Consider the following 20,979-nt stretch of genomic DNA (forward strand, 5'->3'; position numbering starts at 1 on the left):
GCCCTTTCCCTGAAAGACAGCAGGGCTCGCCGAAGCCGCCTGGGAAACGCGCGTCCCGGCCGGGCCCCCGGCGCTGCGTGCGGAGTTAACTTTTAGGAAGGCGCAGCCTCTCCCGGCCTCGCCGAAGGAGCGAGGGAGAGGGTACCCGCTGCCTTTCTCTCCGGGCGGCTGGAGATCTGCTGCCTGTCGTGGCGCTTGCTCCGCGGCGTTTCGGGAACGCTCTGGAGGCCTCGGCTCTGCAGTCGTGCAGGAGTACAGGCAGAAACCCACGCATTGTAGGTGAGGGTACTTACTTCGTAACTGTTTATGAGCTTACAAGTAGTAGGTGGGTAGGCGTTCGCCCGGCTGGATCTTGGGTTTGGAGTTGAGAAAAGAAGATTGGGCCAGTGAAATGTGGGTCACTGAAAAACAAAAGTAAAATAGTTCAGTCACCAAATACGGACTTGCTTTTCAGATGCAGAGGTGATGAGACTAACTGTACTGTGAACTAAGATGATTAGCGTGCGGTTCCTGATTTTTAAATCGCTGTGCCATAAAATCTGTTCTTTATTAGTACCTCGTTAACTTTTCAGAAGCTCTGTATGAACATCGTCCCCGCCTGATGATGGTTTGGGATCTAAATCGGCCCTCTTGCTTGCCTAGAGTTTTAGCTCCTACTGTTAAACCCTTTATTTTGTAGTCAGGCTATTTTGCACACAGGAATTTTTTCTGCATAGATCAGTATGCAGGGTAACAACCTACACAATTTTATACTTGTGAATATTTCTCGAGTCCAAAGGGGTAGTTAGGCAATAAGCACTTACATGCCTGTAAAGTAGGTTTTGAGTCAGTTTGCAGATAACGCAAAAGTCACTGAAGTGAGTGAAAAAGAAGGTAATTAAGTGGTAGATTTGGGGGAGATACTAATGCCTCTGTTGTGTCCAAACTTTACTATTGTAATAATGAATTTTGTCAAAATCATTCAGAAAATGCCAACTTATGTGGCTAATATTCTTAAAACCAGCTTGTTTAAAACCCTGTAGTAGACCATTATTTTCTGCAAAACACTTTTTCTTTAATTCTGAGAAATGTATACACTGTTCAGCAATAGTCTTGAATTTTTATTGTATAACTTGCTAACTACTCAACTTAACTCTGGCTTCTGTGTTCCTTAAGATATCTTACAGTGATGTGTATTTGATGATTTGTAGGCAGGAACTCTGAATTTGTTATTTTGTGTCATTTAGCAATAGCATTACAGAATTTTTAGATTAGTGTATCTGTCTTCTTTTAGTACTAATCTTCTGAAGTTACAACACAGGATTTGAGGCGGCTTTTTTTTTTTTTTTTCCCAGTTGTAATAGGAAGGGAAATAGAGAGGAATAGTAACAGAAAAAGACTGTACTGGAAATTTCCATTCTGTCCGATAGAAACTGAATTTCACAAAGGAGATTGTCATTGCTTTTGAAATTTAATTTTACATCCATTTAAATGTAAGATACTTAAGAGAAGACAGCTATTTTTATATTGGCTGAAAGAAAACACTAGTGTGTCCTTTCAGATGTTTAGTGCTCTGTTTTAATTTCATAAAATGTGGGGTTTTCAGGTAAAACTTTGAAGTTACTGGGATCTGATGAAAGGGGCTGTTTTTGCAGGAAGCAAGCAACCTGTTGCACGTACAGTGATATTCAAAAGGATGTTCACCTTTGTTTTTAGTAAGTTTTGCCCAGTCCAATGACCCAAGTCCAACTGAGGCCCTTGGAAACTTTAGTTTCAGTGTAATTCTTTTTTAAAAAAAACCCCACAACTTGTTTGTATTTTATTGGTTTTTTTCTTTTACAATGTGCTCAATTTGATCCTATACTGAAATTAAGTGTTTAAAAAAAAAAAAAAAAAGCCCTTGTTTATGGTGTTGTTTGTAGGTCTGGGGCTTTAAAATACAATTCTTCTGAATACAGTATTGCAAGTTTGAGAAGCTTTTATTATAGTAGTCTCACAGGTGTCTTTGTATCTAGGTGGAAAATGGCCTGTTTACTAATTTCAGCACAATAAAATGATAAAATATTGCTTGTTAAATCAGTACTAAAAGATGCAATGGAGGACCTCAGTGCTAACAATTTGATGTATTAAAATGTAATGCTGAGAGGATAATTGTATTGAATACCCATGGTTCTCCAGAAGATTTTTGTCTAGTGTTATCTACAACTGGTTTGTAAGATTACCATTGGTATCTTTACTAGCATTTTGGGACCATAATTTTCATTATGATGTTATTAGACTTGTTTTCCATCCCTCTTCAGACTTCGGGTCTTTTCAATAGTCTCATTACATTTGATTAAGAGGATAGAGGTCTGAAAGATACAAAATCCCTGAATATTTTGCGAAAATGGGAAGCTGGCTGAATGAAGTAGGCAGATGTTAATTCCATGACTGAGTGGTTGTGAGAGCCCAGCAGTGGCTTGATTTGCTGGCAATGAACCAGGCACAGTCAGCGCTGCCCATCCGGTGAGGGAGCTGTGACGAGGCTTCGCTGGAGGTGGGTAATGGGATGTTAAAAGTTCCAGAGAACTAGCAGGTGTTCCTGGCTAGAAAGGGGGTACGTAGACTACATGTAGTTAGGGTACATGGCAGATGGCTAAATTATTCAGGTGAGGCAATGCATGGGCCTAAAAACCAACCAAACAACACCAGAAAGCAAAGCTTTACTAATTCATGTAGTGATATAGCCATAGCGCTGCTTTTTTTGTGTGTGTGTATGGTGGCTCTTCCCCCCCCTTAAAAAGTGTTAAGGCTTTTGGGGTTTACCTGATAATGTCTGTGTAGTTATACATTATAACATTATAAAGTATTAATTATAAATTAATTTATAAATTATAAAGTCTGTAGGAGAGGTTCACCACTTTCGTTACAGAGATGGTGTTTTAGCAGTACCCCTTCTGTGTGCAGCTAAGGTTTTCAGCTCTCATTGAGGTTGATTTTTTTTTTGAGAGAGAGAGATTTGTCAGGTGGTTTGGGAGGAAGGTAGAGTACCTGAGGCATCAGGACAGATTGTGCAATTAACCAGATCTCAAAGTGACACTGAAGATGTACCCAGATTTCCAGTGTTGAAAGCTGTCCAATTATCTAGTCATCGTTAGTAGCTTCAGTTACTAATTGCAGTACAAAAAATTACTTTCTACTCACATTCTTAAAATCAAATGGACAAAAAGCTCACTTCAGGTAATGGGAGTAGTCTTTCATCTGTAACTGTAAAACTTGCTTTTAAAGGACCAGGAGTCTGAAATCAAAAATGTAATTTTTCAAATGTCATGTGTGTCTGTCTTAGTGAGGTCTTCATGGGATTTATAGTCTTCTGTGCTCATGAATAGTTTTAAACTTACAGATGTTTCTCCTTAAAAATGTGAATAAAGATGGCTCGGGCAGTCTATAATGTAGAGACTGATATCTTGTATTGGTAATTTAATCTGTCTTTATGGTGTGTGTTTTTAAACCACAGCTAGATACTGCAAGACACTGCAGTAGCTTATTTGATACACAGTCTTTTATATAGAAGTCAGGTGCTCCTAAACCAGTTTCTAAATTATAGCTGCTCAGTTAGTTTATTCTGCATATTTTAGTAGAACAAACACACAGACTCTTCAGAGACAACAGCTTTTCTTGCCATCTTAAGTGACATAATGCTTAAAGCAATAAGTCTTGACAGGCATAAGACTTCAAAAAAGCATCTCGAAAGTCTGCCAAAGTTCACATAACTGTTAACTGTTTTGCTAATGCAAAATCATTTTCCTTTAAAGGAGAATAAACTACAGAGCTCTGTGAAGCAGCTCCCACTTTTTCAAGAAAATGTGAATCAGAAACATTAGTTACATACTCTCCTCAAAACTCAGAATGCAATTTTTTTTTTAAGCTCCTTACGTTTTTTTCTAAAGTGCCTTTCTGTCTTTTGACCCAGCAGTCTAAGTTACTGTTGTTCATTTTTTTAGCTCCTTTCTCTTTTACTCAACCTTTTGGGCTGTCAATTACGAAAAGGCATTTTTAATTTTATCAGAAAGCAATTTTGGACAGTATGTTCCTTGCTTACAAGATTCTGTTAATGAATTCATTATTAAAATTGCTGTGCAAGTTAATCATAGAACATCTGAGTGTTACTTGGAGAACAGTGACTTTTCAGAATTTCAAGAGAAGAGCAGTAACGGTTACCTTTTGTAATCATCATAAATGTAAGGGGGAAATGAATAATTTATTATCATCACAGCTGCTGTTTAATTTGAGGATGGCCCAGTGCTGTGCTTGTGTTTCTATTTACTGAGGGCTGGGAAATAACATCATAGTCATTCAGCGTGACGTAAGCAGTAGGGTGTGGTAATTTTAAGAAGGGAAGTTATCCAGGGAAATGCATTTGTGGTTCACTAGAAAATTAAAATAGGGTTCAGGAAAAGAACTTGAGGATATACTATTGATCAGTTGGCATTGAAAAAACCAGCTTGAACATAGTTAACATTCAGTTTCTAGCAAACAAGTACTTGTTTGACCCTTGCTGGACCAGTATGTAATTAACCTCTTATGTTGCAGAGCCAGCTGCAGTGACAGCAGAGGTCAATTTCTTTGGTATCAGCATCTCTTATACCTGATATAAGTATCAGGCAGAAAACAGAAACAAAGAGCCTTGTCAGATACTCTGTAGTTTCATTAAAATGTCAGTTTTCATAAAAGCGTAATACACAATAATGCAGAAGACGAAAATAACTGCCCTGCAGCACTTTATCTTGGTCACCATATTGAGGATTTGTAAAGAAGAGTACCTGCATTTTTATACATTGACATGTTGGTTTGACTGCAGCTCTTCGTTTTCCATACTCAGTTGGTTTCTTTAAGGCATACTGTTGCATTCAGACATTTAGAAACATCAGTTTGGTGCTTACTGTTGCTCACTATTTGTTTAAATATTAACCTCCTAAAAACTCTTAAAAATATTCAAAGTACAAATGTGAGGCATGGAAACCTCTTTCGATAATGGAAGCAGTCCATTTTTCTGTTACTTCTTTGTGTGTTTGCAAATTACTTCAAATACTGTATTTTTCATGCATTATACTTGTTCTTTCTGTTGATGGAAATCGACCTCAAAAACAGTGACAGAAAACAAGAAACCAATTGTTTGTTAGTTAGAGTAAGTAACGAGTCCATTGGCGCTACTAGCAGATGTGCCTTTAATACATGTGACATTTTCTCTTCATTTCAGGTCCTGTGCAGAATCCGATGCAATTCCCCTCGGGCTATGGCTCACATCCTCCAAACTATAGTGCGCCCTCAGGACACTATTCCCAAGTGCCCAGTAAAGCTGCTGCTTCACATTTGGATAATCAGTATAGAGCCAGTTACTACCCTACTTACTATTCAGCACCAGCACAAAATGTTTTGACACCTTCCATGGGTACCAATGTGTTGAATACACAGGAATCGCAGCAGTTGTACAACAAAACTCCTCCCCATACAGTGGGGTCAGCTGAAGGACCTATTCAAGGAGCAATATCATCTGCATCCTATTTGCATACGAGTGCTCAGCAGTCATATTCAGCATTTGGTAATCACTACAGCACTTCTGTCAGCTCTTCAGTTGCATCTCAGGGATTTCCCCTTAATTCTGATCACTACACCATGCCCGTGGTTTCTAGTGCCGTGTATCCTAATGTTTCCTATCCTGCAGCTGCTGGCTGTGTGTATGGGCAGGCATTTACCTCTCAGAGCCTACCTGCTGTTGGACAGTTCAAAGAGACAAATACATTTTCTAGCCAGAGTACATCAGTACCTCATTCACTTCAACAACATGTTCCCGTGGGATATAATTCAACAGTATCAACTATTTCATCTGCTCAAGACAACCTCAACAGGAATCTCACTGGATCGGTTGCTAAAGTAAACAACCAAATAAATACAGGTATGGTATTACTTGAAGGTTAGTGAACTTCCAGATGTGTCTGGGAAACAGCAGTAATCATGTGCTTTTGTTGGTTTTTACTTCTTCACGGTGTGAAATTCTGTACTGTAATTTTGAATTCTGTCCTTATTAATTCTTGAAGTTTTTCTTATTTTGCTACCACAGTCCTCACAACAGTAGCTAATTGTATCACTGACATGTTTCTATCAAGAGATACAGAAAAAGACACTATCTGGGGGATGGTTTTAGTTTATTGGGTTTTTTTCATGTAAGTGGCCTCAGAAGGGAATTTTTTCATGCAGTTTTGAAGAAACATGTAATTTCTGAAATATGTCTATTACAAAGGTACTTTTTTCCTTTCTTGGCTAAAGGGTTTTTTTAAATCATTATGTACATTGATTCTTCAAATTTTACCAAAGTGAACATGCATGCACTCTTCAGAAAGTTCAGAAAAAGTAGAATCCTACATGGGTTTGGAGATAATATTTTTATAAGCATTTGAATGAGAGTGCGATTTCGGTGCTTTTAGCTGATTTTTGTAGGCAACGACTTGATATTTTTAGTGTGGATATAGCTATAGAGAATGAATCTGCGAAGGTGCCAGTTGAGGGCGAGTATGTTCAGTCCTTGCTAGTAGCTGCAGCTTCTGCTTCATGCAAAGACTGAGTCCACGTTCATAGGGTTAGGCAGTACTTGGTAGGAAGAATGGAAGAGATTAGAGATATGGGAGTGCCTCCACATCGCGGTCTCAGAGGGAGAGCAAGATGTTTCAATAGCGTGTGCAGGAAAATTCTGATTTTCCTTCTAGACTGGTAATTTTCTAACCATGCAGTTTTGACTTGTAAGCTATGCAAGACTAATAGTTTTTGTTTTCTGATGAGACAGATATTAGAGAACTGTAGAATGTTTCCTTTTTTATAGCAGATATTTCAGATTATAGTTTAACATTGGAATTATTTTAGGAGTCCTTGTAGCAGAGGTTTTCTAAGACCAAGGGCATATGAAAGAACACTGTTTCGATGATGGCAAAGCTTTGCCTGGGAAAACCAGCTAAGCTTAAATCAAGCTCATCCAATCCATACCAAGGTTGAATTTAGCTTCAATATTGCTTTCCCCCTGCCCCCCAAGACTAGGATGTCAATCGTCATCCTTCAGCTCAGTTTTAGTAGCTTGAATATTAGTACATTTTAATTCTGTCTCTATGCACAGGTGCTCTGTGTGATTTTCTTTAGTATTTCAAAAACATGAAACAAAATTCTGTTTAAAAAAGAAGAATAGGGAGCTCCTTAAAAAGATTCTGAAGTTAATGGCATTTCAAGGCTGAGCATAAAAATAAATTCTTTCAAGGACTGAAGGTTTAAAACTCCGGCCAAAAAAAATTGTTTCTCTTGAGCACAGAATCTGCAGCTGGTCTTGGCAGAAAGGTATTGTTCCGGAGTAGTAAGATTCGCAAAAGTAAATGCCTGTTCATTTTATTTCCTTTGAGGGTGTCTTGAACTATATTATTTGTTCATAACAATGTTTTTTTACAAGGAATGGCTGCTTTAAAGGTGAAACAGTAAAACTGATCAGACTGTGAAGAGTGATATGAGCAATGGGTGGTCTTATTTCTGAACCATTCAGGGCTCTTCTGAGGGGAGTGATTGAGTTAATACATGGCCTCAAGAAAAAGTAGTAATATTACGCTTGAATTTCAAAGAGCTGATGATGGAGGTGTGTAATAGGTACATGCTTTGCAGTTACAAAAATAAACATAAAAAAAATAAAATTAAAAAATGTTACACCTGAGTAATACTGCAGTACTTGGTTTGCTTGCTGGACTGTAGGCATAATTACTTAAACCACATTCAAAGTCTTTCTGAGCTTGTAGAGCTGAGATAAACGTGCCCTGTGCTTCCTTGCACAGTGGGCTGGATTGTGGAACTGGTTTATCTGGAGAATAACTTTTTTCTCTTCCCTCCGAATCCTGGCTCAACCTTGGCATACAAATGATTCTGTGTTTACTAACTGGGAAGGAGCAAATAAAGGTAGCAATCAGTAGCTAGGCTGAAGGAAGAGCCGGGCTGTTTTATTAGCAAATTCTGAATACTTAAACCATTTCTGAAGTCTGGGGTAACCAGACTTCCTCCAATAATATATGACTTTTTTTAGTCTAGAATTCAACAACTTTGTCTAAAATATATTAAAAATGCAGTTGCTACAATACCCGGCTAATAAAAGATGGCAAATAATTGTTTGGTCCTGGCATAATTGATTTACTTTTTGGGGCACTGATATGCTTTCTAAGTTTCCCAGTGCAGTCTTAACTGTTCTCAGATGGAGTCATTTTATATAGTATTCTAATTGTTTGCAGCCTTTAAAAAAAGGAGTTGGATCTTGAAAATTATTTGCCATTTCTTGTATGTCCTTGGAAAGTGTCTGAGTACAGCACACAAGGAATTTAAGGAAATGATTAATGATTCATAAGAAGGAATTTTTCTGCGCATTTTATCCTCCCTGCTGTTCTCCAGGAAGGAAATGATGATGGAAAGCAGTTGCAGTCTGTTCTGTGCATAGTTTGTAGCAAAATTACTTGGAAAAAAAATCAAGATATACTGAAATTCCTAAGTGTGCTCTCTGCGGCTGTTCATGTAAAGAAATTTTAATACACTATCCTACTATTAGTCAGAGCGTCCACAAGACAGTTTGCTGTCATTGCTGCTGTGCTGGGAAAGAAGACCCCTCGCAGTCCTTAAATTATAAATAAGCAAATCTTAGAAAGACTGTCACTCAGGATACTACTGTCTTAATATATTTTTCAATAACAGTTTTTTGCAGTCAGTGAACACTGAGAGCTCTGTGATGAAAATGAAATGTTTGTATAGAAGAATGCCATGTTTTTAATAAAATATGTGTCTTAAGCAGGACTTACTCAGGAAACTTGGGCTGCCAGAAGCTCTTCAAAAGTTTGGTGATTTCTGAATTGGTTTTTACTTAAATCAAAAAAGTTCTAAGCGTTGAACTTACAATTGGATTTTTAAATAAACCGATTTGTATAGGGCCTTGAAAAGCCCCCAAAATGCTGAATCTATTAAGATCAAACTCCTGAGCCTCAGTATGCCACGTACTGAGGACATAGAACTGCAACAAAATCTTTTTCTAAAACTTTGGCGGCCACTGTCTGAAATCACTGACGTATTTTCAGTGAAGCTTGCTGAAATTTCACTAGAAGAAAAAATTATTTTGAGAGGCATCTTTTGCTGGAAGTTGACCTGTTTTGATGAACAGCATCCAGTGAGAATAATTTTCTTTGCTTAGGAAGTATAAAGAAAGAGGAATACAAATATTTAATTTGAGATTTTTCTGCTTGCTGGTTTAAACTAGTTTCATCTAGCAAAAATGTGCTCTTCTAGTTTTAAATTCTGTAATTCAGCAGAACAGTGTTGATATAAATCTGTCCAGAAATTGGTGTTATGCTATGTAAATAACACACTTTGTATTATTTAGGCTTTTTGTCTTTCTACGTCAGTAGCTTTCTTTAATGTTTTTCCAGCTTATTTCAGCTGAAATCAGTGCACTTTGATTTTTCTTGGTGCTTTCCAGTCAGTGTGGATGTCAGCCAGGATGCCCAGATTTTACTGGGCTTCCCCCTGCCTCTCTGAAGAGAGAGAGATAGAGAACTCCTTCTTGCAGGTGTATGGTATGGGGTTTTTTCCTTCCTGGATCTTGTCTGCTGCCCTGTAATTGTAGGCAGTCTGCTTGTGCAGGAGACACTTTAATTTCTTTATCTCATGCCCATACTTCCCCTTATGTCAGATCAGGATCTAAAGTCCTTGCTGCCCCAGTTCCATAGCAATAATCCTGTAAATCTGCTAATATAGGTGTGGTTGGAAAAAGGGGAAGGACTGCTGCCGAGATAGAGAAAGTGGGGGAGATAGGATGCTGTTGAAAACCAAGCTGCAGGGATGCGGTAAATCTCTCAGTAGGAATTGCGTGTTATGTTGTGGGAGGCAGGGGGGGACGGGAAACCAAGATTGCAGCTGTAGCAGCTCAAAAGGGATGGTTCTTGCATCTCTTCTGAAAACCTGAGAAGGTACTGTCATGATGCACTTTTTAACTACTACTGTCATGATGCACTTTTTAACTACTACTGTAGGTCTCAAGTTGGAAATTAAATAAAAACGTTAAGAGACAGTGTATGATGAATTACCCTGCTAATTTGCACAGCTCTGCAGATTCTTTTTAACTGTAGATCTTTATTGGTACATGGCTTTTGTAACCAAGTGGTACACTTGGTCATTTTTAGTGCAAGAGATGCTCATGGTTGAAAGGCATGAGAGAAAACTTCAGTGCACATTAAAGGTGAGAGGAGTGGAAGGTGAAAACTAGAAAATACTGTCTCACAGAGATTAGGTTTTATATTTATTGCAGCTTGACAAAGCTCTTGGCTTCTCGTGACATCAATTGGTGGGAATGTTGTATGGCCTGATCAGGCTTGTCCTGGATAAGCTGATGGGAAACTTGTACTCCAAATTGGTGTTCAGTCCAGCTTTGACTTGAGCTAAATTACACCATCCTAAATTGATCAGTACTTACATGACAGGGTGCAATCTTCTTACTGGCCAGAGGAAAAAAAAATTGATAGCCAAATTACCATAACCATAGATTGTCTCGTGTGGTGCTGGTTAGTAACAATGTATTTTTAAAGACTGACTTTGTTCAAGTGTTTCCTTTGGTCTTCGAAAACTTTCCAGAGTTACCAAAGTTGAACATGCAATTTTGCAGGTTGGGTTTTTGTACAAAGAAAAATGTATGTTATTTTTTTGCCCGGAGTTTAAAAAAGTTTTCTTACAATACATGTAAAGGATCCATGTAATTTTGAAGGGTTATTCTGGATAACTTGTTTGAGAATAGATACTAGTACTTTGCAGGAAGGTATTAAATCTTCAGCTAATCTGGGTGTAAATTGGTTTTGGCTTTGAACATGTGACACTGCGGCATTATAGCATTTAGCATGCTCTACAGCAGTGCTTGATGCTGCAAGCATTGCTATATTGACTTGAAGTGTGGAAAATACCATAAGCCCGTAAATAAGTCTCTCTGCTACAAAACCTAGGTAAGCAAGCTAATGTCACAAAAAACTTCCCTCATCATCTTGCATATCTTGCTTGAGGAAGCTGTGTAGCTGCCCTAACAAGAACATTCTGCTGACAGGTGCTAACACTTCCATGGGGAGCCTGCAAGACGTGATGTGTAGAAGCAGAGGTTATAGCAACTACATTTCAATAGCAAATGCTGTGTGTGTGTACATTGGAGAAACACATATTTTAATTTTTATAACACTTGTGAAAAAGCTGTTTCTGTGCTTAACATTATATTTGAAAACTGCATAATAAATAGAAGTTCCATTAAGGTGGTGAAAACATATGCCATTAATTTCGATAGTAAATTAGATAAACAGAACGATCATTTTAAGCTGTCTCTTCTTCCCCTGTAAAGGAAGCCTCAACTTCCTCATAAAGTCTTTCAGATATCAACTCCATTATGTAAGGAAAAGTCAGAGACACTATGAACTACAGTGCTATATGTGCAGAGGAAGCAAAGTGAATATTACATGTCCATCCTCTAGTGAATTCTGTAACTTATTTAAGTACTCTACAAATACAAATGGTGAATTTTGTTCTTGCCTTATTTCTGTGTTTGTTTACAGAGTAGTGTTAGCCAAATCATTTCTTTTCTTATTTTTAACAGTTTGGTCTGTCAGGTTTTTTTAGAAAGAATCATAATATGATGAATTTTTTCAATTTATAAACAAAGAGCGACCCTCTTAAAAGCTAACTTAATTGAAGTTATATTGTCCTTATCTGGTAGGAATTTCAACTGGACTATGTTGAATCTCTCAAAAGTACTAATCTGACTTTTTAAAGCAGATTATATCTAGTCCAGATGTTTAAAACACATCAGAAGTTCTGCAGAATACTCAGGGTTGATAGAAACTTGCTTGGAATATGGATGTCATCATTGAGTACTAAAATTGCAAAGTGCCAGCAAATTGGTGTGCTACACAGCTGACTTTCAGGTTTCCTGCCTGTGGGAGGAATACTTAGAGGGAGCTGTCCCATGTGGACTGCGTTCTTCTTATCTGGGAAGAGGAACCTGTGAAAGCACGGCTTTGTGGGAATGGATCAAAAATGGATCAGTTTAGCTTCTTAATCTTGATTTCACTACATTATGCTTTCCTTTTTGCTGTTTAGTTGTCAAAGCAATTTGTCCATTTTAATGGAGTTTTAACATTATAGGTATTTAATTAAAAAAAACCAACCAAGTTTTCCACATACATCCACACATTTGAAGGCATCTCTCTCTGAAGTACTTACTGGTTTTGTAGTTACTGTGTTATTGTGTTGTGTAATTGTCTGTGCAAATGCAAACAAAGGGTTCATGCTTTCTGCTGCTGTTTTCAGGTGGCATTGATTCTTCACAGCCTGTGCACTCTGTGAGCCAGAGTGTTCCGTTTACCAAGCCTGGGGCTGGAACATCTGCCTCCTCTGCTGTGATCTCGTCAGTAAGGACACCTGCTCCAAGCCTTTCTTCACAGCCACGATCTTCACCCTCTGTTACACAGTCACCAGAGTCGGCCCTTCAGGAAGGTACTAAAAGGGAATGGGAAGTTACGGTACAGGCTTCTGCCCTGTTCCACATGTGCACATGAATGCTGGAAGCTTTATTGCTAGTCTTCTGCATTAGTGTGACTAGAGTACACCTCGGTATCTCATCAGGCTCCCTTAGTGTTCTTGTTTTGTACCACCATCGTTCTATCATCTCTTAGCTCTTCTGTTTGATTTCCTGTGGCCATGTGTTCTTTGACTTGTTTGTCTTGTTGGCAGTCTTGCATGTCTCTTCTCCAAAAAGCCCTTCATTTAGTTCCCTTATTTTTCTAAAAAGCTGTTCGCTATTTTAACTTCTTGGAAGAAGGTCTTAAAAGTAGGTTTTGTAAGCAGTCTGTATTGAAAAATCAGGTGTAAACTAGCAATTTGCTGGCACTAGCACTGGGAAAAAAAAAAAAGTTTGAGAATTAAATTCAAACTAATATAATTGTTTCCTTATTCCCTAGCTGTAAGCTCCCATGGAAAGCTGCTGCAGGAGCTCAGAGTGGTTCTTGTATAAGCTCCTTCCTATTCTGATGTTGGTAGCCTCTTGACAATTAATCAGTTGGGTCTTGAGCCTTCTTCAGCCATGCTAATTCTGCCCTCATCTTTGACTTGCCTCTTGACTGTTACATGTTTCTCTATATAGTTTTCCAAATCTAATTTACTGTGCTGGTTCGTGGTTTTTTTTTTTTTTTGACTGTGTTTTCTCATGGTAATTTCAGAATTTTAAATTCTTATGGAAGAACTCAGTGTGTGAGGTGGAAGTAGGCATGAATTGTGTCCAGAACAATGTGATATGTCTAGTCTTCAAAATAATTCTCAAAAGCTGTTGTGACTGTCACAGAATGTTTTTTATTCTTAGATTCTGAAGTCCTCTGACATAAAAGTCTAAATTTCCCCTTTTCCTCCATGTCTTCCTGTTTCTGGTGGAGTGGAGAATGTAAAGAAGTATCTTGTCTCTGAATGAGCTCTGTATATTTTACAGGCAAAAAGTTCTGTGAACAGTGTACCATTTTAAGGAAAATGATAAATTAGTTATTGGAACTGTGCTTGGTTCTTGCACGGTTTTATAGTCGATTTTGGTACTGGGTAGAATTTGTACTGTAGGTGTGCTTGCTAGAAAAAGCCATTGCTTCATCTTCCAAAGAAATCACATAACCATGTTTCTAATGAGAAAAAGGATTTTAGCTGTTTAACTGTGCTTGCCTTGATGTGCAATATATGTGTTTGTGCAGTGATTCCTGTATAATGTGTGAACACTTGGTACATTAAATACAAATCACTGCAGTCACTGCTGAACTCTTCACTAAATTCAAATACTTCCATATAAGTGAAGGTTAATGCAATATGTAGCTGAATGAGCACACTTTAAAACCAACAATTTACCAATGTCAGGAATATAAAGATACGTCATGAGGAGTTTGCATTGATCTAGTTCTATTTACATTAATATAACCAATAATAAATCCATGTACATATTATCACACATGTATGTTTCTATGTTTAGATGATATTTTTATGAGCATTAGAAGACTTGAAACTATTTAGTTTCATTTGAGGAGTCTGAAATACATAATATACTCTTGCAATACCTTTTTTCAACAATTAAGTGTGATAACATCATTTGTAGAATTTACCCTACTGACAAAATAGAACACATCTGCTGAATATTTGTCTGGGTTGTTAGAATTCCAAGTGTGTTTTTCATGCAGAGATTAAATGGACTGATTTTTTTTATTTTTTTTTCTTGTTATAGAGTAGTGTTGTCTACATGAAAGCATTCTGGAAAACCACTTTGAATTAATTTTTAAAGTGGATTTCATTGTGTTAAGTTCCTGTGTGGGCATAAACTGTAGAGAATTAAAATATTCTAGTTGTTTACTTGGCTAAGTTCTAACAGGACAAAAAATGTATGAAAGCCTATTTAATCTTACGTAAATATCCATACAGATTTAATGCAGATAAACTAATTTACTTGAAAATGGCATCCTAGAGATGAACTTTGAGAATGTTTGTCCTGTATGGATTTTATCTGTAGACTTCCTTAGGTTTTATGTTGATGAGAGGAGCTGAATAGTAAAGGAAAACAATTTAAAGCAAAGAGTTTAAGAATGGAGAATAGGAAGGTTCATTTTGTAAGAACTACTGTTTGTAATATTAAGATCTTAATGCTGTAGTAAATTTGTTGAAAATATGTGGGTTGTGGGTAGAGAGCCAATTAAAGGACTTCAGAATATAGTTTATTTTTGCATGTGGTTATTTCATTTTCATTTTTGGTGGGGCCTCCATTATGAAACTTAAGCCACATAAAACGTACACCTCATGTTTTAAGTCTTTCATGGTATGGGTGATTGTACTTAAAATACCTAAATAGTTGGTTTATTTCATATGCAAATGAATTCTTATCCCAGTTTGTCCTTTTGTGTCCTCCCACTTACATTTCTAGATGTATGTAAAATATAGGGGGATAAAGCCTTCGAGTGCAATATTATTATATTACAGGTACACTGGTAGCAGTGTTTAGAAATTTCCAGTCCAAGAAATTTGTGACGATTTAAATTATGTGGTTGCATTTTAAGCTAGACCTATGAAGTGATCTCACTCAAAATAAATAATGATTTCAAAACAAGCTTTTGCCGTTTTAAGAGTGGGAGACTTTAATATTGTTAGCAGCTCTGCAAAAGATACTAAGCAGAACTGAGTTGTCACAACAGAAATCATTACTAGGCATATGGTGGAACTGCTGTCTTCAGCCACCCATTTCTGCCCTTCTGTAGCTTTCTCCCCTGTGCTGGCCTACTAGTGGCATTGCTAGGCAGTGAACCAGAGTTGGAGGCTTCTCTCCCTGAGAATAACTTCTTAAGCTAGGTTATTTTTCAGCCAGATCAGTTCTCAGATTGCTTCTGTGGCTAGACAGTTGTGCTAGCATAATGCAGGAGCATCCTAAAGGGAGAAATTTGTAGTACTGCTGGCAATGAAAATAACAAGTCTACACAAATTCCGGAGGCTGGTAAGAGTCAAACCAACCCTGCCACCAGAGGATTCATAGTAACATGGTTCATGATTCCTAAATGTCTGTGTCGATAGCGTATTTTTTTTTTTAATCTCTTCTTCTGTATTCCTTCTGAACATGTGCATCCTTTATGTATGTGACCAGTGACTGGAAAAGAGGGAGTCTTCGCAGTAGAAGTTTGTTTTCCAAAAAACATTTCAAAGACATGGAAGTAGCATTAGTAGAATGACTAATTCAGTCTTTTTCTCTCATCTGCCTGTACTTGGAGTTTTTGTGTTAGCATGCCCCTTCCAGGTAGATTTGCTTTCTTCCCCTGTCTGTTTACATGGTGTTTGTTAGAGGTCTGTCCTTGCACTGACACACTGTGCCCATTTTTACTCTTGCTCTCTGTGTTACAGTGAATCTCTTCTTGTCATCCTTTTTTTTTTTTTCCTCCCCTTTTACTTGTATGTTAGTTATTTTAAGTTGTTTTTTCTCTTTTACAATAATGCAGTTGCTCTGTCTTATTCCTCAGTAGCTCTCCCAGGCCTGAGAATAGACACTGTCTCCTCAGCTGTAGTCTGATTTTGTGAGAGAATGGTTTTCTTGTATCCTCCTTATCAAGTGCATCCAGTAGCCTTCATAGAAGATGGGACTATGAATCTAGTCCTGTGTTTCAGCAATACAGAGAAACTAAAGCATTGTACCCCCTCAGTTGCACTTGGGTTGATTTTTGCCTTCCTCTTTGTGACTACTTGTATTATGGAGAAACTTGATTGGAATTGTGGGAGTCTTGTAGGAGGTGAGGAAGTGAAATTAATGTCAGTCTCTCCTTGCACTAACCTCTGTACGGAAGTTCAGCTTCTCAAGAATGTTGTGACATGGTTTTGCTCTGTTTTCTTTTTACTTCCACTGTTTGAATAGAAACTCTTCACCTTGATTCGGTTGTTTTTTCTTGAGTGAAATTCAAGTGGTCCTCTTGGGTTCATTTGCTAACTCTTTTTTTAAAAAAGTCATGAAATGAACAGCATTTTTAGTTCATCGTTCAAATAAAATAAAGATTGATATAGTTGATTTAAGTTGTGGCTGGGGCGTTTATTAATAACCATGGTGGTTTCATTTTATTGATTATATATAACACTTCTGGAGTGCTTTAGTGTTAAAATAAAGAACGCTACTCTAATGGTGCCACAATGCTGGTACAGGGGGAAAAATCCCCAACTCTCAAGTGTATGAAAAATGTTGAAGAGTTTTGAAGAACTAGGGTATTTTCTTCCTATAGCAATTCATTGGATTGCTAGGAGAGAAATGGTGGTCACTTGAATTTATTTAGGATGTCTCTGCATGACTACAAGCATATTTAAAATCCTTGCTGACCCTGCCCCATGACAAGAGAAACTTAAGATTTCTTCGAGGTCCTGAAATTGCATGAATAATGAGAAGGAAATTAATTATAAGCCATTGCTGCATGCTCTACTCTGTTTTAAAATGGTGTGCGTATGTGTTCCTTTTATGTATTGTTCACATATGTTTAGAGTAGATACTGTAAAAAATAAACAACCAACAAAAAAAATCCACTACCAAAAAACCTCACAGATTATGGTTTGGAGGTGACAGTGGTAACAGTTGTTGCGTTGTTACCAGATCTTACAAGTTATAGTGTGTTTAGGTGCTTAAATACAGGTCTATGAGCCTGAATTTAGGCACTAATTTAAAAATAAGACTAACCAAGTTTTGGGGTTTACCTAGCTTAAATTTCACTGACTGTGTTGCTGAGGTATATGTACGCTCCCATGTACCCTTCCAGCAGTATATTTCATTAATTTCTGACAGTGTTCAGAATTCCAATGTGAATTACTCCTGTCTTAAGCAGGTGTGCCAAGCAGAAGTTTAATATTAATGTTTTCATAACACAATTTGAATTTATCTGGAAAGGAACTAATTTATCTCGATATATTAACTTTTGAAAGTATTCCAGTGGACAAATGGATATTAAATACATACATAGAAAATCTCTCTGTGTTTTTAGGTTCCTGATATATATGCGCATACACACACACTATATATATATATATAGAATTCCCTGCTAACTTCCATGTGTTACTAATACTTTGCTAAACTAGCCCACTAAAAACTGCTTCTGCTGTACTGCTTATATAGTTCATATATGAACTATAGTTCTATAGACTAAAGTTGTAACTTTTTGCATGTTGGGATTTTCTCTAGAATGGCTAATTTCTCTCACTTTTAATGCAATGATTTGTGACTTTTGTTTCTCGTCTTTCCAGTCTGTCTGACTCTTATGTTTGTGCTTTCCACTTCACAGGCATGCAGTATGGTGGATATGTTAATAATCAAGCTAGCTCTGCACCAGCTCCCTTGTCATCAAGTTCAGATGATGAGGAAGAGGATGAGGAGGATGAGGAAGCAGGTTGGCTTTAGCTTTACACCAGTATCTTTTTCTCTTCCTACTCAAGTTTTGTTCCATATTTCCATCCCTTGAAACTTTTTTCCTTTAAGACAAAATGTCACTCTGACTCATCATGTATCAAATTAACTAGGAATTTCCCAGCTGTTATTAGGATAGTAAACAAGGAGGAGTTCAGTAGTGGTCTGGTTTTTTTGTGGTATTAGTATCAGGTGTTTTGTATATCTAACAAAGTAATATTCACAACTTTGCAAGGCTCCCATATTTTTAATAGTTTGATTTGCAGTTGGTTTTAAACTCTTAACTGAGGATAACCAGCTCTAGAACTTAGACTGGTAATTGCTTATGTTAAGCACCTAGATGCCATTTGTATAATTACATTAAACGGTGTTTACCTTGTTTCTTATTTTATATATAGGGAACTCCTGCAATTAAGGTGCTAAATATTGAAAGGTAGTAAATTTATGACAGTAAATTAATCTGCATTGCCTTTTTTCTCCTTCTAAGGTATGTCTCTGAGGCTGGGCACGTAGGTTCAATTTTCACCTGCTTGCTTTATAGAGAACTTTAAAAGTTATGGTTGGTTTTTTTTTTTTAAGAATCAGTTTGTCCTGATTGATTGAAATTTTATGTTCTTGGTTGCAAGGATTCTGCCTCTTATTTTGTCAGAATGGCCTGGGTTTGTGAGTTTGATGTTTCTTATCACCTTAGTTTCTTGGATGGTAACTTTTTTTCTTCTAACTCGAAGAACAGTCTATATATGAGTGGTAATGGTGTAAAAAGCTTTTTGAGATTAAATGTTAGACTTCTACCCTTTTTGATAGCTGGAAGTAGTACCACATACCTTGTGCTGACATACTAGTCCCATTTGTGTGTGCTGTCTTTGGGTATTAATTTGGGATAGCAAACTTTTGTAACTTTTCCTTTAAGTTTATAATTCCTAGTGTAACTAAGCACAAAAAAATTAGTGCCGTATAATTCTGAGTTTTATTAAAATAATTAAATTGTAAAACTAGAATACTGTGAAAATAGCTTAGTGCTCTTTTAATGATTTCATGCAGAATAGAGCAAAACAATGATGACATCCAGGTCATAATTAAGAACAACATGATGGCTTCATGTTACCAATTCGATTAATAGTGATTCAACTGTTATTTTGAATTATTAATAGAACATAAGAAGAAATTGTTGCTGCTGTTCTTTTTCCAAGGAGAAAGGCATTTTCAGCCAAAGATTTGACATTGTTCCAGCCAGAGAAGGACAGTATTTGGAGGGTGCAATAGTATCAACATAAGTGATATTACCCCCACTCTTAGTGGAGCACAAGTATTAGGATACTTTGAAAGAACTTCACAGGACATGCAGATATTTCAGATTATTGGTTCAGTTTCTTTACTTCCTTACCCTTTGTGTGATAACACATGATCTTTCAGTAGGCTTGAGTATTAGTATTAAATTATGCATAGCAACTCTTGAATAACTCTCCTTTTTAAATCTAAGGATACTTCCTAATATAAGATACCAATTTTTCTTCTAATGCCGTGAGTCTATATTTTACCAGCTGGAAAACATTTCCACGTTGCTTTGGCTGTTGTGATGCAGCTGCTGTTTGAACTCTGCTTTCTAAAGATTAGGCTGAAAGAGCCAGGAGAGCGTTTTGGTGGTGGTGTTTTTTTTTTTTTATTGCCGGACTACTTACTGAATTTTCTGCAGATAATTATCTTTGCCTAATCCCATGCCAAGGTTTCTGTCAAAGGATATGTCAGACTTTTTTTATCAATCACAACCTTTGTCTCCTTACTTTGTTCCTTAAACCTACCAGAGACAAAGTTTTCATAATCCCTACCGTCTTTCTCTCTCACATTCTGTACTTCACTAAAGCCTGTAGCCTTTGAGCTATCACTGTGTTTAGATTTATCTTATGCAAAAGAATGAAAGGGCATCAGGTTTAATACATAGTATACCTGATTAATAAGCATCCTGTTTTATGCACTGTCACCAGGAGTTAATGTAAATCCTAAACAGATTCTGTAGACAGGTTTCCAGCTCAGGCTGTGCTAGTGGTTTGATGAAAAATAGGTATTGGACGTCTGGTTGCTTGTGTTTGTGTAACTTCTGAATTTTTTTGTCACTCTTAGATCTTTAACGCACAGTTTGATCTTTAGCTATGTTGCCAAAGAGTTCTTGAAAAGAAAAGTTATATTGGTAAAATAATTAATTAACTGTAAAAAGCATGTTAGAAGTATTATCTTTGTGTAAGCAGTGTTTTCTAATGTTGTTTTTTTTTTTCTTTATATAACCTTTTTTTGTCTTCCTAATACATTCTCTGGTCTGGCGCTTATTAGGCTAAAGTAAATTTTGACAGCTATTGTAGCTTAACTTAAGCACAGGAAAACTTGTTTAGTTTTGTGGAAGCTTTTGTGGTTTTTATTGATGGAGACTGTGAGATTTCCATGGCACGTGTGACCAGCTTAAGTGTTTGAAGCTACTTTTCGCCTGCAAGAAACTCTACAAGTCACTGGTTTTGAGTCAACTGTTTGTTTTCCAGTGGAGGGTAGAACAGGGCACGTTGTAATTCTTGCAGGTGTTGGGACTGTGACAGTTCTCAAGAACAGGTTACAAAATTTGAAAGCTCTTCAGAGGCAAAGACCTTGAGTGAAAGGTCTTCAGTAAGTATATGGGATACTCAGTAATAGGATTCGCCTTTTTTAAGTTGCGCAGACCTTGTTTGTTTTTCAAGGTATCTGAGATTATACTTTCTGACTAGAACTTTTCTGTATGTAGAAAGTAGAAGTGTGACTAAGTTGCATTATTTTTACTTACAGCATGCTATATATTCTTTCATATATTTGTCAGATTGGTTTCTCTCAACTTCTTCAGCAGAGCTTGGGAAGTATGTAATATTTCTTCTTTGCAACTCACTATATCATTAATATCTTCCTAGTGAAAAAAGCAAACTCATTTTATATGGAATTATATTACAGGTTGATATAATTTTATGAATACAATTTACTGG

The 20,979-nt window shown here is 37.0% G+C and overlaps 1 protein-coding gene across 2 annotated transcripts in view; it reads left to right on the forward strand.

The window, feature by feature from the left end:
- Positions 1-65: 65 nt before the first annotated feature.
- SEC24B (SEC24 homolog B, COPII coat complex component) overlaps positions 66-20,979 on the forward strand; it is a 46,975-nt gene continuing 26,061 nt past the window's right edge. The window contains exons 1-4 of one of the 2 annotated variants that reach the window (XM_009649191.2): positions 66-275; positions 5,219-5,914; positions 12,358-12,543; positions 17,862-17,966. In XM_009649191.2, coding sequence (XP_009647486.1) covers positions 5,236-5,914; positions 12,358-12,543; positions 17,862-17,966 — 970 coding nt within the window. In that variant the 5' untranslated portion in view covers positions 66-275; positions 5,219-5,235. Of the gene's footprint in view, positions 280-5,218; positions 5,915-12,357; positions 12,544-17,861; positions 17,967-20,979 lie in introns of both variants that reach the window. The other variant, XM_035888873.1, reaches the window with a different exon arrangement.

This window comes from Egretta garzetta, unplaced genomic scaffold (genome assembly GCF_000687185.1).
Source record: "Egretta garzetta isolate BGI_Z169 unplaced genomic scaffold, ASM68718v1 scaffold41, whole genome shotgun sequence".
In the NCBI taxonomy this organism is placed as follows: Eukaryota; Metazoa; Chordata; class Aves; order Pelecaniformes; family Ardeidae; genus Egretta; species Egretta garzetta.